Here is a 17,996-nt window from a genome sequence, read left to right as displayed (position 1 = left end):
GCTTGTCTTTGAGCAAAGAATTTACCTAGACCTTCAGTTCACTTCACCTTTTAATAGTCACTACAGAATCATTAGCAATAATTATGGAAAACTCAGAATCAGCTTAAAACAGGTACAAGGAAAATGAACAGTGCTTATCAGTGAGCAAGGACTGCGTGTCCATCCAAGTTACAAACTAGAACTCTACCATAACTGATTAACTCACCTTCTCTGTGCTTCCATTTCATCTGGAGATGGCCCATTCTGGACCTGGCGCTGGGCAGCTGGACCTACAGAAACAATGAGAAAATGCTATTAGAAAAGTAAATGTGGCTGACTTTCAAAAAACAGTGCCACTCAGATTAATTGCTTCTCCATCTTACTATGAGAAAAAAAACTTCACGCATTATTGTAATCTCTTTGTCTTTTTTTTTTTTTTAGTTTCCTATTAGACAGATCATCACATGCTGTAAATTTTTAGTTCCATTAGGAGAATCTAATGGCTAAATTGATGAGCAGATTTGTCCAGTAACTTGGCATCATGGTAGCTGTAGAATACATACTAATCGCTTGGCACCAGTGAAGACCCATAGTGTTGCAAAAGATATCCTGTGGAAGGACAGTCCATCGCACTGGGATACATTTCTAGCTTCTACAGGGTTCAGATCTAGTCTCCCTGGATTATTCTGTGCTTGCACAGCGATTCAACCACAGTGCTGACTTTGTGAGCATACATGCTAGCTAGTGCTGCTCTGATGTTGAGATGGCATCAAGAAGCTACGTGATGGAAGGTGCAAGGAGGTGCAAAATTAAATAAGCCTTTTACAAAGGTGGATTTTCTTTTTACAGTGCTGTTGGTCTTCTGCTTCTGCAGGATCCACATCAAGCTGAGCTTTCACTGGCATTCACCAACAAAACCCAGCTACACATGTCGCCATTTAAGTCACATCTCTCTCGACTCTGATCATTTAATCTTTGTTGGACATTTAATCAAGCACACTGACAATACATGTCATTTTTTGAAAGGAGGAATTATTCTGAAAATAAAAATAATTGTTGGTAACATAAGCTACAGTGGTCTTGCATGTGGTGGAAGGAGGATTGTTCCATTGATCAACTGGAACTAAACAGACAATAGTTCTATTGAATGCAATAGCAATTTTCCTCATAAACATCACCGAGAAATAGATCAGTTATATGCAGAAAGTTATTATGTCTACCATATTTTTTTCATTATCAAATGCTAAATTTCGTCATTTTAAATGTTATCCAACAAGAGCAAATCAGAATTAAACACTTGCAAACCCAAATATATCACTCACAAACCATTAAGGATATTTCTCTCCATTTTCTGTATATGTTTCTGTATCTGAAATCGAATTTAGAAAGCACGACTGTGTGAAAACGGGAAAGATGGCAGAAATGGATTGCAGTCAGAAATTCCAGAGCATTGACTGATTCTGATGCAATTTGTGCATATTTTTGAAACATGTTTAAGGACTAACGTTTGCAGAAAGGAAACACAGCACTTTCTGAAAATTGGGACTATGTACTCCAGTTTTGGGTATCCCCAAAATGGAGCCAGTGACAAGTACTGAGTCAAAAGCCCTGACATTTAAAAATATCTTAGGATTGGGTATGAATAATGACAGTTAACTTCTTTAATGCCTCACAACTGACAACTTAATATTGTTTGTCACAGGCCTCTAGCAAACTATTTAGACAGAAATGCCACATTTTGTAAAGATCACAAGAAACAATGAATGGGGGTGCGTCTGAGGGTGATTATTTTGGAAACAAGCCTTGGGGAAAAGCTTAGCAGGTATTTGGGAAGCACAAAGCAGAAGGCTCACATGTAAGGTATTCAATGTGTAACAAGGATGCCATGTTACTGCATGAATGCTCGTACTCTGCATCTTCACTACTGAAGTGAAAGAAGGCCAGAGTTACCCCCGAGCAGCAGTTACAGAGCGAATTTAAACTTCTGAACACAGTAGGAAGACAGGTGAGGTCCCATCCCCAACCTGTGGAATTGGACCAGGGTCCCCACAGTTAGCAGTGACACCGGTTTGCTCCCTGGCTCTGGTGTGTGCAGGTAACACCCACCTTGTCCTGTACACATACATGTACCTGTGAGATACTTCAGTAAGCAGACTTCTGGGTGAAAGACTTTCAAGGCTTAAGTCAGTTACACCTCCCTCACTGGCTAACAAATTCCACCATGAAAAGCCTTAGCCATGCTCATCACTGCATATAATTTCATCACGAGAAAACTGCCCTTGTATAAAGACTCTGCGTGGGAAGAGGACTAAAAGTCAGCACCAACATGAACAAGAAAGGCAATAAATCATGTCAAAGTATATAGGAGGCTCTAACGATGCCATCTTCATCTGGTACTTTGGCATAAATTTCCTCTTGGGGCCAAATGCCTAGAAAAACGAGGCAGTGTGGCCAGTTTGACTAATACTAGACATGCAGAAGGAATCAAAGACCAGACTAGCAACACCACACAAAAAAAGCCCAACTCCTTTTTCCTGTGGGCACTGTTATGAACTAGATACATAGGTTTAAAACCAAACAAATCCAACCAAACCAATTTGGAAAGAAGCCTAAGGAAATCCTTTTAAGGCATCATTACAAAAAGCATCTGAAAGTTAAGATTGTTGCTTTTTATCACCCGGAGCTTTCTCAAGCTGACCTTGCATAGCAGGCAAGTAAATGAAAGATGCATATGCATCTGCAAACAAGTCCATCTCAATTTTCAACACAAAAGAGTCCTAGTTAATTCAATGAGTTTACTTACGTTTTCTGGTATGTATGCGTATGCTTGCAGGATTAAGACCACACATGATACTAAATACACAGCTTTTGGTTGCAATACATGGTTGCAAAATGGACACTGTCTTTAAAAATCTGCCTGTGGTACAGCAAATACCTGATATATTCCCAGGGCAGACCACAAGTCAGTTCAGACAATGCTACTGGAAATTTTTCCCCTCACTTCACAGAAATAACTTAATTTCACTCCTTTATTCAGAGATGAGCTCCATGCATTAACAGTCCCTAATGTTGGTTTTTTTTTTTTACATTAAGAACCCCAGCTGATCATTTCAGTTGGCAGCATTTTGTTCTTATTATTATTTGGTCATAGTGTGAAATGTCCTTAAAATGAAGAACATAAAGCTCCTAATTATGTTTTGAAATTGCCAATTTCTTCATAGTTTCTATAGAAATACCCTCCTCTTTTGGCAGACAAAAACAAGACAAAAAATATCAGAAGAAAAGAAGCTACTTCAGGCCTCACTCAGTAAACAATCGACATTCAAAAACTCTGCATAACTGGTGAAAAATTTGCAGATATTTGTATTTGCACACTAATTTAAACAGCCAGACAACTTTTCAGATGCACAGGGTACATGACTGCATGGCTCCCAATATGCCTCACTCTCTCTCCAATATCTTGAGACATGTAACAATTAGTGTTCCCCAAGTAATGACCAATTCCTCTCTTTTACAGGTTTAGATTTCTCTGATTACAGGTTTAGACCAATACACTGCAGGAAAACATCATTCATTCATTTAAATCTTTTCCAAACTTACTTTTCTTCTATTTTACCAGTGACCAGTAGTGAGACATTCAAGAAGTGAACTATCTTCACTTATACCCAATCCTAAGATATTTTTAATGTCCTCTTCTGCGCATTAGTTTTGTTTAGCACAATTTTCTTCCTAAAGTGCTTTGGAAGTGAAGTACTCTAACAAAGCTGGGAGACAAAAAAAAAAGGCAGGCACAAACAGAAGAGGAGGATGAACCTGTAATAGGTAGCTTGTCCTCTCTCCTGTGTAAAACAAGAAAGGGTGGAGTAAAAGTTGGTAAGATAATGCTGAAGGAAAGCCTAGACCAGCTGCACAGGTCAGTCACAGCTTGTGGGAACAGGGACAGCTGTTCTCTGTTCCTGAAGAGGCTTGTATTGATTGGAAGTGGTTGGAAAAGAGTTTGAGGAAAGTTGCATGTGGAGCTGTCCTGGAATAACAGGGTGTTCAGGGCAGTCGCACCTTTTGCTGCCAGTGAGGTTACAGCTCTTCTTGCCACCAGTGGGGAAACACACCGGTTCTGTTTGGCACTGGTTACAGTCTTGCTTGAGTTACTCACAACCATAAGAAGTAATTCCTTCTGGCATCCTGCCTGTGGTCTTATTTAAACCAATTGTTTTTCTGTAGTGATATGAAACCTTAATTTGCAAACCCTAAAGAAAAAGGTTAGATGCAACCTGTTTTGGCAACCAAGATTTTGCCTGAGGTTGGCCAATATACTTAAGAGCCCAACCCAACTTTCAGGTCTGTTCATTGCCACAAACATCAGTTCTGCTGGATTTCCCCCCGGTCCCAATCCAGACTACTCAGCAGACCCAGGCTCACCACCATCTGAAGTCTGCAAATAACTTCTATCTCTGTAATGGTGGAACCTCTTGTTTCTCTTGTCCTTGAGATTGCTTTTAGCATGCTTGGCCAAAGATCATGCAGATACTGAAAGCAGGGATTATTTTTACACTTGGGACTGTATATGTATGCTGTGCAGCGCACATACATCAGACACCTGTTTGACTGAGGGTTTTTTAAATTCAAGTGGATTTCTACGTTTAACTACTCTCCACATTTTTAGATATTTCTCAAACCTGAGCAGAGCAGACATGAACACTAAGTGCTCTTGCTGATGGCATCCTCATTCAAACATGCTTCTCGAGTTGCCCTGTGAGCTACCCCTGACCCTGACAGCCTTTGGGAACAGTCTCACAGAGAAGAGCACTTCTCAGCACAATAACCAGGAGACACAGTTTTGCTACTGACCTGTTTGCAGCTTCACAGCTGTTGTGATCTACATTTTTAGCAACTAATTAATGCAGGAGATATGCTATGAATGTCTGTTTCCTCACTTCATTGCTTTGTAATAATTAACTGCATTTTTATATAAGCATCTTGTGATTCAGCTTGAGGCAGATTTTGGGAGCAAATGGATGTTTTCCGTGTTTGCTTTTTCTCTTCCCACTCAGCCGCCCCAGCACCCACTCTGCCTGTCCCCAGCTGTCCCTAAAGACAGCAGCAATGAGGAACTCCTGGTGCAGAGCACTGCTTCATAGCAGGTGTGATGGTTTTCATATGCCGTACCACTGTGCCCTGCCACTGCTTGAACATGTCCATGTCCAAACACGTCCCACAGCCAGCCACAAAATAGGACCAGAGCTGTCACCCAAAGAAAACCCATGCTCTGGCTTCAACTCTGGCATAGCTGTGGTGGGAAGGCACGAGCAAGCAGGAACAATGCCATCATTTCTCTCCTGCTGGGGCAGCCCCAAGCAGCATTTCTTTTTCCTCTTTTACTTGTGCTACAACTGCAAGCACCACCAACTGCGTGCAGTCAAGAAAGTGGCAAAACCAGGCATTTCCCTGACCAACCAGGATTTTGTGCTTCTTCAATACAGAAGGTCCAATCTAACCCACTTACATATCTTTCATTCATGATATGCACTGGAAGCAGCCCCCAGGTGGGGTTTCTACAACCCCCTATAGCCTCCATAGTGCTTATGGACCAGTGCAATGAAGGTGGGGGCTAAGGAAAGGGTCCAGAGTCACAGCTGAATAAGAAATATATCAGAGCCTTAAATTCTTGAGATGACTGAAAATTCTTGCTCTGCATATGAACAGAACATGATAATTTTGTGCAAAAAGAAGCACAGCAGACTATGGGAGGAAAAGAGGCGAGACAGACAGACAGCTCTCCCTCATTGCCTGATGTTTTAGCACATACTTGGATTGTGAGAGACTCAGGTTCAGGCACCAGGCCTGACCCATCGGCATTTATATCCCGGGGATGTGACCAAAACACTTGCTTATCTTGACCAAAACAGAAGAAATCATTCCAAATAGCAAGTCCCTGCAAATCTTTTCGTTCCCACAGAAACATCTTTTGAGTAAATTGTTGTTTTCCAACAGAAAACAAATACCAACAGTTGTCAAAAGCATTTCTGAGCAGCCCTGGTCGCAGCGCCCCCGCTCAGGTACAGCCTGGGCCCCCTGCCCCGTGCCCAGGCAGTGGGAGGCAGCCCTGGCTGGGCTGCTGCCAGCCCCCGGCCCCAACCTGCAAACCCACGCTGAGCTCCGCTGCACACTGCCTTTTGCTGTCTTCACCATAACCGCTCCCCTTCACCCCCCCACTGCCGGGGGGATCCTTGCCCCCAGCTGTGCCACTGCCCGATCCCACCCCGGAGCACCCCACAGGCAGAACAGCCTTGCAACGTGGGGGCGAAGGCAAATGCCAGAGCGGGGAAGTCATCGCCATCTCCTCACCCCACCGCTTCACCCCGCTCACAGCCTGGCTGCCACCTCGGCTCCCTGCCCACCGCTGGGCTATCACACTGCTGCTGCAGAGCCTCTGCCAGCGCCTCAAACAGCCCCTGCCCGAGGACCTCAGCCTGCTCTTGGCCTCCTCAGTCTGTCCTGGTGGCAGCTGCCCAAGTGACACTGCGATCAAACTCATTAGTAGAGACTATTACCCTGGACAAAGCACCCATCTAATTAGCCTAGATAAAGCACATAGATAAAGCAGGGTGCCTACCGACTTCTGGGACCCAAGCTAGTGCAGCCAGAGTTGGATGACATGGCAGGTCACATAGACCTTCATCTCCATGGTGAGTCACAGGACTGGGAAGAGGGATCACCCTGCTCCCTGCGCCCCATGGCCACAGCCGGGTGCAGCCACGGGCACCTCACGCGTGCTGCCATGGTGTTTCCATGCTGGGGGTCTGGGACCATGCGCGTCCTGCCCCCTTTGACACGCAACAGCTCACATGTCGGGCATGCTGTGGGGACAGCATCTGATGGGGACGCAGGGGCTGAGACCAAGCACGAACAGGCAGACAAATGGGGCAGTTCCATCTGTGGGTCACTAGTGGCTCAGTTTGAAAAATGTTAATGACATTAGACTTTTGTTGTGCCGTTAACTATGCACTAGAGCGCCTGCTGCTCCATACAGGATCCTGTTGGATGTTTGAATCACAGTAAGCAAAGCCACCCTGGCAGAGAGGGAGCACACCCTGCCAAGGGAGGGTTCGGGTACAGTGCCACACACACCCAGCAAAGGGAGGGTTTGGGTGCAGTGAGACAAAGCCTGCTTTCAGGCAGCGCTTGCCTCCTTCCTATTAAACATTAATGAAATAGAAAGAGTTTCAGAGAGTGTTATTCACAGGCTGCATGACTCTACAGCGTTTATACCAGAGTACATTAAATACCTTCTATAATACCACGTACACATGGACCAAACTTTTCCTCAGAGAGCTGCAAAGAACTTTATCAGCCTTAATTAACCTTCACCGATGCTGTGAGGCAGAAGTGGCATGACTCGATTGCCCTCAGACCATATCTGCACAAGTAAAATTTGTTTGCATCAATTTACCTGCAGGTGACATTTGCTACTGACACAGTTAAACCTATGCAAAAGGTCAGCTAAGGCACTCTTATTCTGATGCAGACCAAATAAGTTTTGGTTTGACCTAAGGCAGGAAGAGTGTGGTCAAATGAGCATTTCCAGCTCTGTGCCAGAAAACTTCTCCACCTCCCTCCCTTGTCCCTTGGTGACTGACAGTGTTGCAAGTCTGTGGCAGCACAAGGTAAAACACATCCTCTTAAAGCCATCCCCAGCCGTGTTTTACACAACCTCATTTTACCTTATACTACACTGGACAAGGAGCAGTGTGTACCAGGTACCAACTCTCAGCTGAATTGCAGAAATTCCCAACTTAGAAGTTCTTAGAAAACACCATTCCCAAGATTGCAATTGCTTTACTTTTATCTTTTACCTGTAAGATTACTTTAGTCTAACATGAAACAGGCCCTCCTTAAGCTGAAATAAGGGTGTGAGCACAGGGGGTCTGTTTGTTTAAACTAAAATGTGATTTAACATTCACTGCTGAAACTTTCTGGTGTAGATAAGATTTAAGGACAGCAACAGAGCTGGAAAAACAGGCCTGGTATTTAACATGGGAGTGCCCTACCGTATGGTTAGTTCACACCTCCTACAAGTACACATGCACAGGTGCATGCACTGTGCACAGTCTTTTTTTTTTTTTTTCAGGCAAACCAAAAATGGGTCCCACACCACTGTGCATTGCACTGAGCAGGATGGAAAACACGAGATCCAGAGAGGAGTTACCAAATAGAAAGGCTATGCTGCAAGGCGACTAGAAAGAAATTATCTTCAATTCACCAGAAGTGCTACTGAACACATCAACATGAAAACAGCGTGCCCTTAACTCAACTGCTAAAGCTGTTAATTCAGTTATTTTGCATAAAGTGCGATGGCAATTGTTTGATCCTGGCTGTTTATCCGTCATGGCACTGGCATACCATTTGATAATATTTCATGCTGGTGGCTTGGTTGAGCTGGAGGAGAAAAACATTTTTTTCATTCTGAATGCAATAAAGATGAGATGGTGCTAAAGCAGCTCCTGCAGTAAGCAACTACACTCTGACAGCAGGGATCATATTTAATATGTAAAGGACATGGCTCAAGTGCATTTATCTCAGCGTCAGTGCCTCAGCTCAGAAGCACAGCTTGGGTTACCTCTCACATAAAAGACATCACAACTAGCTTTAAAAGAAATTTAAAAATACACATAGGCGATTGTGCAAACAGGAAGCCTTCCACAATGAGGTAACTCCAGGGCTGTTGGGGTCAGCATCTCCCCCAGAACGCAGCCTGGGATAGTGGGACTGCATCCGCGTGGTTAGGGCATGCAACAGGGGTGGGATGTCCATGGGTTCAGTCTGGGACTCCCTGCATTTTATCTGGTGACTGATTAATGTAAAATATAAGAATTGCACGAGAACTGGGAATTATTTTTCTCTCAGTAGCTCAGCTCTAACAGGAAGAATAAAACTTGCACACTGATCTAGCATAGCATGAGCTTGTCCGGGTGGGGGGAGGTGGGAAATGAATGAAAGCTGCAGTTCCCCCTGGGCAGGGGAGGTGGCTGAAGCTTGGTCCCTCACTTCCCAGGGAAGTGCTTCAAGCACCAGACCTTCAGGATGCCAGAAAGCGGAAGGCAATGCCTACACAGCTAACTGGATCAGGCTCCAGCCCCGCAGAGCCTGGCGAACGTCTCAGGACAGGACCAGACCCTCTGCTGCGCTGGCTTTCCAAGCGAGTACGGCCGGCAAGATGAGTGCAGGAAACCTCCATGCAGGGCAGGGAGAGGTGGAACTGGAGTATCCCGGGGGGATTCTGTTTGCTGTGCTGAGCTCTGAGCAAGAAAGAACTAATTCAGCAACTGCTCAATTATGCACTAATGAAACAGAGGCAGATAAGGCAGCCACCTGCCAGGCAGCACCGAGTGGGGGTACCGGCGGCACCTCCCTCCTTTGCAGGGGCTGCTGATACAGAGGCTCTACTGCATTTAGAGAATCAGCCTTGTTTCTGCAGGCCCTTTCATGATAAGTAAACATCCTGCTTAGTTGATGATTGATGGATTTTGTTATGGGAACTGCCTGAGAAAAATGGTGTGTGCATGGAATGCTATAGGAATAGGGGGTTTGGGTGGTTTTTGTTTTTTTTTTCTTGAGGAAAAGAGGGCACCACTGAATTTCTAAGGGTGTGATTTCAACATTGCTGGCTTTATAAACACACACAGAGAAGATGATGCCCCAAGATATCATCAGTGCCATACATAAAAAAAGCAATCCATAAAACTCAGGACCATGAGACTAGCTAAAAAAACCCATTAAATGAATCCCAAAAATATTAGTATTAAATAAACAAGCCCACAAGCACTTCAGTTCTTCTTTTTCCTCCTTTTCTGGCTGTTTTTTAGGATGTGCATTGAGCCTACTTTCCTGCACATCCAGGTTTGAAACTTTTCAATAAAGGTTAAGATTAGCTCATAATCTTGTGCCTCCAGGCAATAATGGAGCTTTACGAAAAACACCAAATATCATCAGCCAAAGCCCAAGCAGTTGATGCTCCAGAGAAACTGAGGATGTAAATCAACACATACCATCTAAACATATGGCTTAGATTGCAAAGATATTTTGCTGAATTTGGTTTTAATGAGGATATTAATTGTTTCACTCTGGTGACAGTTTGCCAGGCACTGTCCCAACAAAGAAGGGAGCACTGGCAATGCTGGCCTCCTGCTCTGCAGCAGAAGCATTGCTGAGCTCAGACAGCACTTTCTCACTGATATCTCAAGCCCCATGCACCTGTTTCATGAAGTATAAACTGAGTATCTTCATTCAGGTAAGTGTGGCCGTGTGTGTATTTGCACGAGTACCTGTATACCATATATATATGTGCATATACCTGTTTATACCCAGTTCACACTTAGAATTCCTTAGATCAAATAAAAAGCAGGAATCCAACCCTTTTCTGGTACAAATTGCATCTCTGAAAATCTCTGAAGCCACATGGAAAAAGAACTCAGCCACCGGCACATACAGGGGTTTAATCAGCTGATAATTACACATTTAGCTGGTCAAACATAATCTCTAATTTCATTTAACAATAAGACTTATGACATATTAAATCAGGAAAAAATATATATAGTGTAGCTTGGTGCAGCACCCAAGAAATTAAAGCACCACAGTCCATTTTTGGCCCAACTCCACATATTACCTTGCAGGGCAAATCTCTCAGTTTTTAAGTATCTCCTTCCTTTTTCTCTCTCCAGTGAGACAGGAAACTCTTCAGGGCTGTCTTCTCCACAATATGGAGAACAGCAGGGCCCCATACATGCATCAAAACAACACGTATACATAGAAAACACCACATTACAAACACACAGTTTGCACCTAGTTAACGGTTAAGATCCATTTTACCAAGATGTAAACCCCAACACTGCTGTAAGACAACTAGGATGGGCACCTGCACCTGGACAGGGTGCTGGGAAGGCAGAGGACTTTTCTATGAAACATGACTAAATAGATATATATTTGGGGATGTATGAAAAAGCATCATTAGAAATGGGTAGTAGACCTTGATGATAAACTTACAAGTCTAATAAAGTCAGCGGATAAACAAGAAAAAAAAATCAAATACGAATCAACCTGATCCTGTTCACACACCAAAAGCCAAGCTCCGTGCTTAAGAGAAGCAAGTCCCACTAACTAGGAAGGTCATGGTAAATCCACTCACCCTTCTCAGCCAAATGGCCCAACCCTACACATCCTCATTTCCAGAAAAGCTAACAAGAATCGACAGTCACAGGCAGGCCATTATGGAGAAAAAGAATAGGCAACAATCCAGATAACTATAGCAGGTACAAAAGTCTGTTCTAGTTCCTATTTTTTAAAACCAATATCTATTCCATGAGTACAGATGCTATTCATTAACAATAAAGACAGAAGAGATCCAACATGCTGATTCAGAAGTCACTGTCCCATATTCTCACTGTAATGACTTCTGATTTAACAGCCCCGACTAATGCTGGCATCATCTGAGCCTAATGGGTCATTTCTTTCAAATACTACCTCAGCATCCTACTGCCCACCTGCCACAACTAAAAGCAAGCAAAAGACAAACAATCCACCAATGAGTTACAACTGCAAGCGATTTCCCAGCACAACCAGATGGTAGCAGAGAACATTTCCATGCAAAAAATGCCCTGGTCCAAACATCCCTTCCCCCTTCCTGAGACGGCTCCTGTTGGAGCATAGCATGCAAGGCAGCAGAGAGGTTTCCATCACCTACAAGACATTCGGCACAGGATGATGCAGTCACAGTGGCAGAGGCAGAAGCAGTGCCAAATCCATTCCCTGCTGACCATAGTATGGCAGCAGCCTCCTCAGCACACTCCTTTCTGCACCTTCCTCATACCCAGCACTTACCAACCACCCCGCTGCAGACCAGGTTTCACCAGGTGTAATCTATCCACTGCTGCAGCAGCAAAGTGGGCCTGGCCACTTAAATATTTAATTGGACCCTCTTCCTTGCCTATCACAACACTTTGAGGTGTCTGAAGCCAGGCTTCATTGTCTGGATTTTCACATAACACTGTGAAAGTCAGAAAGAAATCGCATTTTCTACCTCTTGCCCCAATCAAGCCACCATATGTTCACCTAAGTGTGAATAAGCTATCTTGTACTGGGGAAAAAATGACTGCAGTTGGATGTGCGGGGTCAAGTTCACTGGTGGTGTAACTGCGAAAGTCAAAAGGGGTTACACCAGCAATGAATGCTGAGGAAAAGTCTTAAAATATAAGTATGAACATGCTGCATTCAGAAATAAATATGTATGATTTAAAATCCCCATCTATGGGTTTTCAGTTCTTTTCATCATCCCATCGTTCCAGATCTCTTCTGATCCCAACACTTTTCTCCCTTTCTACTGAACCTTAAAAGTGGGACTTGGATCTTATAAATGAGTGTTTGGACCCTGAAAATGAGAGTTTGGACCATAAAGATAAGGCTTTCAACCCTAGAATCAGAGCTTTGGACTCTAAAAGAAGTTTTGAGCCCCAGAAGTGTGGTTTGGACCATAAAAATGATAGTTCAGACACTCAAGGTGTGGCTCGGGCCCTAAAAATGTATATTTGGACTCTAAAAATGGACTTTACAAACTAAAACTGAGCCTTTGGACCATAAAAAACAGGCTTTGGAGCCTAAAATGAGCTTAGGAAGCCAGAATTATTACTTCAGAAAGGAAAAATGAGTCTTTGGACACTATAAATGTTGCTTTGGACCCTAAAATAAGGCTTTCTGCACAAAAAATGAAGGTTTAGGCTCTAGAAATGAAACTATGGGACCTAACTCCCCCCCCCCCCCCCGGATAATAAAGACAGTTTTGGACCCTAAAAATGAGGCTTTGGGCACTAAAAATGGTAAGTGAGATGCTAAAAATGACACTTTGGACCCTGAAAAGGATAGGAAACTATCGGTTCCCCTATGGATCCCAGGAATAAACCTTTTTTTAAAGAAGTACATGTTTACAATGAGGGTGGCCAGACACTAGAACAGGTTTCCCAGAGAGGTTGTAAATTCTCTCTCGCTAGCAACATTCAAGGTCAGGTTGGACGGGGCTCTGGGCAACCTGGTCTATTTGAAGATGTGCCTGCTCATTGCAGGGGGGGGTGGACTAGATGACCTTTAAAGCTCCCTTCCAACCAAACCATTCTGTGACTCAGTATTTGTCTGCTAATCACTTTTGCCTTCTATATATATAAGTATGACAGGTCTTGCAGAGGCAATCTAGTTGAAGTTAATGGAAAGTTTGTATGAGAAGGCTCTACAGAATATTTATTCCCTGTCATCTTTGCCTTTTCTTTAGTTCTTTGATCTGTTTCTTTCCCTTCTCCTTGCCTTTTCATTATTCTGCCTACTGGGGACTTCACACAGCCCAGTCCCATACTCCTCAAGCAAATTCATAGCTGGTTTAGGGGATGTATCTCCATAGCTTCACACCATAGCATGACACTACTCTGACTTAGATCAGTTAATGTTTTGACCAATTGAACTCAGAAGGCAAATCTTTTATCTAATATGTAATTAAGACTCTTCCTATGGTTAGAGCAAGGGAAAGCCCAGGTGGAGGCACGTTGATAACTACCTTGCAATATATCAGAGCCATTCCTATCCTTTTCAAAAAACACATCTTCAGCATAACTGAGTAGTTGCTCGCTCTCCGTACCTGCCTCCTACAACATACTCAGAGCGTTTGAGTGATATGCAGATATTCTAATAGCAAAGCTGCTTATCATATGCTTTCTAATGACTGTTGCTATGAATCATTTATGTCCCATTTTAATTCTACAATATTGTTACCTCTCAGGTATGCTCCACTATCAGATGCAGCAAAATAGGTATTAGCTAATTAATATTTGAGATGGCAAAAACTCTGTTAATAGCAAACTATCTTTTTCTCTATGGCATACAGATGGTTTAAATTCTACCTGCATATATGCTCATTGTTTTCTGCTTGCTGGCTTATAAAGCCATTAGAGGGACATCAGCAAACAGGAACATTACATTCAAACCTGAGTGTAAATTCAGGGACCCATAGCCATAAATGCCAGCAGTCTTTTGTAATTACTTTCTGAGGGTTTAAGAAATCCAGAAATACATTTAAATGAATAAAATTGTCATTAAAGTGATAAAATTGTAGACTGGGCTTTATCATCACGACTCCAGTTTCTCTAGAGAAAAAGGTATGATCAAACCATTGCATTCTCAGTTTCAAGGACACTCTAAAATCCTTTTTGTTCTCCTGTGCTTTCCTCCTGTACCTCACAATGAAGGGAAGCATCTGGCAGGTGTAAACTATCAGCTCTGATCTCTGAAGCATTGACTTATCCTGCACCACTGTTGGAACCACTTGCTCTTTCAAAAGAGAAGAGTACTACACAAATGTCAGCAATTAAAAACAACATACCAACCTAATCAGAGAATCTGTAAACCAAAATATGTACAACTTCATTCTGCCCTAAGAATGCATCCAACTCCTTCAATGACTTATTTGGCCAAGACTCCCTGTTACCCCCTATTTTCTTTATTATGGTCTTATACGCTTATCTCTTACACACTAAGAATGTGGTGTCTAAGGGGTTAAATATGCTCATGACTAATAAAAAGCTGAAAACCATCCTTGGAGGCCAAACAGCATCTCAGCAAATCTCAGACTGATCAAACAGAGATTAACAAATTCCTGCAGATCCTTCTGCAGACTTACCACCTGCACAGAAAATCCCCTGCCAGTGAAGTCTGCCCTGCAGCCAGGAAAACGAGTGAGGGGGTATGCTTACTTTTCCCTCCACCTAACTCTAAAATTAATATAACATTTTAAAATAGCTAATTCAAACACAAAGTGGGGCACCAGAGCCAGTGCCACTGTGTGACTAAACGGCACAGCATGGCTTTAGATGATCGGCAAGGAGAGAACATATGGACTGGGAATAGGTTCCCTCAGGGACTCCACCATCACCTTTGACTCCGAAATGAAAACTGGGATCCACAATCACATCAGCAAGAAAGCGACCCCTCGTAAGTGGAAAACAGCAGCATGGTCCATGGAAAAATGATTAAAGAACTTGAGAAAGCAGCTGCTTCAGGAGTATGACATGAGCCACCACCCTTGCTTTGGACAAACAAAGTTACCACTTGCTGGATACTTTCAGTGTTGGTCTAAATTTGGGAAAAAAAAATAATTCAGGTGTGGCCAAAAATGTTGTGACCAAATGTTTTTATTACACCTCTATTGGGATTCCTAAACAGTGGCACATGTGCCACCAGCTGTATGCAAGTCACTTAAAAGTGATACTCTGCCACGCAGCACATGCTACTGAGCATAAACCGCCCCCAAGAAACCTCACAATTTCTTGCTATCATGTGATTCTTGCCTTCACAAAGGTTACAGGCCAGCTTGCCTGCCACAGGACAGCTGATTCCTGAATGAGCAGCACTTACAGACGTTGTGCATCTAAAAAGATTTTAAGTAACTTAATTGATCATCTTTTACTCCTGTGTAAAAACCAACCTCGACCCTATTTTGAGCATGAACCAACACCAGCTGGCTAGAAGGCAAACATTCCCTCAACTAACTGCTCCTGTAATCCTTCCAACAGGAAATCAGTTGTGCAAATTGCATTTTGACAAATCTAAATCACCACGGAGTCTATAACAACACTCTTGATGCCCAGTACTTACCTGGTGGAGCAGTCTTCTGAGAGGAGATGTGCTAGAAAAATACTTCTTTTTTAAACAGAAGTTGGATAACTGAAATTCCACAATTGACAGCAGGAAAAATAAAGGGCAGCTTTGATCCTGCAAGTGGTAGCAGGCAGGCAGGCGGCTCTCCTACAAGAAGCCTTTTGCAGGAAGACTGTAATTACCTGTTTGAGCACCTACTGATGGTATCTGGAGACTGTGCACACAGGAGCCAATATGCAGCTGATACAACTTGTGTCATTCTACCTTCTGGACATTTTGCCCTTAATTGAAAAGGTTCCTTTGCTTTTTTTATTCCTAATATCTATTAGCCATGCTTGGGGAGGCATTTAACAGCACATTAGACAGCTAAGAACTCAGAGGCTGTGCCAAAAACTGAAATAACACTATGAAGTGAACTGAGTTCTTGGTTTCATGATTTTAGTAGTGTCTTTATCCACGGGCACTCTGAGAAGGCCTGTACTCTGAAGAGCTCTGGAGAACACTTAAGAAGGCAAACAATGAACTTTTAACTTCCTTAGCTGGGCAAAGTATACTAAAAAAGCCATTGTCATGCTGTTGCTCAGATCACTGTAGTTCTGAAGATGGAAAACGGTTTCTTTTATTGAGGATCAGTGTCAGATGCTTTGTTCTACCTGTAAAAGATGCTTACAGTGAACTAGGCTTAACTTTTTACATTGAGAGCTCTGCTCTCAACCTTCATTTCTGTCATTGTTTCCAAAGGACTCTTGGGTTCTGTGCTAAAGAGAGCTGAAGAGTTTCCCACCTGTACATGATGTTTGTGGGATGGCTGTTAGTCTACAGACACCACATTCATAAACCCTAGCAATCTGGTTGGAGCAAAATTGTATGGAGCAGATTTATAACTTGGGAGAAGGCACCCTGCTTATCTCCACATTTTGTCTCTCTGAAGCTGCTCCCTGCACAGAGACCTTGGCAGAGCCCATACTAAGCTGGGACTCCAAGCTGATGAATCCTTTCCCAAATTTCAGTGTCTGCAGTACTGGCACAAGGGAGTAAGACCAACCTAGGAACATGGTGTGTATCCTTAATTTCTTACACGGACAGCCCAGATTCAGGTGCCTGAACAAAGATTTGCCCATGGAAGTGAGAAGACCCACTTGCCACAGAGCCTATTTCAGAACCAGACCCTCATATATATATTTCCAGTTACAAACAATTTTAAATAAGATGAAAGAATGAAAGTTTCTGCCAAGAAATAAGGAGTAAGAAGCATTCCAGGCAGATGCGAGTCTCACACACCTAGACCAGAAACCCCCTGCCAACTCAAGTAAAGATTACAGCTACCAGAAATTTATGCATTGGGGCATCTTGTACTGATGCCATTCTCTAATAATACGCTGTGATTAAATCATGCCAGTGTTTGCGGTACTAAATTAAACTATTTTTAAAATACATGCTTGCACTTTATATATTTTTTCTTTGCAGAGTACTGCTGGGGGAAAATAGCTGTATGGAAAGATGAAGGTCGGCAAGTAATTTCTGATGACAGTTGCCCCACTTGCAAGTTATTTACACTGCTGCCTGTCAGTAGCCTATAGTATGGTAGCAATTACATAGTCACTAGTATACAATATATTGCATTCTAAATAGTCTTCTACAAAAAATTCCAATTAATTTAACTGATGGGAAATTTTGAATTCTATGCTGCACTGCTATTAAGATCATTTGGTATAAAGGAAGTGCTGGCATGGACTTGATACTTCTCAGAGGGCTCAACTTTAATTAATTTAAACTGTCAAACTGATTACGATTCACTTGAAAATATTCAGAAAGTGCATTCTGTTCCATGAAAGTAAGAACAGGCATTTTGGGGGAGACTGTGATGTACATTTCATATGACGCAGAAAGCCCGAGAACCCAGAAAAAGCCCCAAATTCCTGTAAAGTCTAGCAAGCACAGTGCAAAAGTACTACAGCTTTGCAAACTTCTGGTTGCATCACCAGTCGCCTAAAACCTCCTCAGTTATCACTGCCAATCTGAATGAGAGAAGAATTCTCCCTGGTGGTATGTGTCTGTGCTGATTACAGAAGCCTGGGTGAGGCTCCCCGCCAGACTTTCAGTCCTGTAAATATAGGGGTGAGTCTAATCCTAAGAGACTAAGCCATAAACTCTACCAAAATACCCATAGATTCAGGGAGGGTTTAGACAATGGAATCTCACTCTGCATCTTGGCTCACCATTCTGCCCGCTGCTGGTGACTCACAGCTGGGTGTGCCAGTGAGCCTTGTGGGGGGCACGGCGTGCAAAGGCTCCGTGTGGTGAGTAATAAATACCTGTTTGGCTCGGTC

At 43.1% G+C, this 17,996-nt stretch overlaps 1 protein-coding gene across 1 annotated transcript in view; it reads right to left on the bottom strand.

Annotated features, from left to right (window-relative positions):
- The window catches only part of EVL (Enah/Vasp-like), an 84,076-nt gene that overhangs the window by 20,218 nt on the left and 45,862 nt on the right, over positions 1-17,996 (bottom strand). The window contains exon 4 of the mRNA XM_080394586.1: positions 206-269. Within this exon, the coding sequence (XP_080250712.1) occupies positions 206-269 (64 nt within the window). The remainder of the gene's footprint in view (positions 1-205; positions 270-17,996) is intronic.

Source organism: Falco punctatus, assembly GCF_963210335.1.
Source record: "Falco punctatus genome assembly, chromosome: 7".
NCBI classification, from domain to species: domain Eukaryota; kingdom Metazoa; phylum Chordata; class Aves; order Falconiformes; family Falconidae; genus Falco; species Falco punctatus.
The sequence above is the reverse complement of the archived record's forward strand: the minus strand, read 5'-3'. Positions and strand labels throughout refer to the sequence as shown.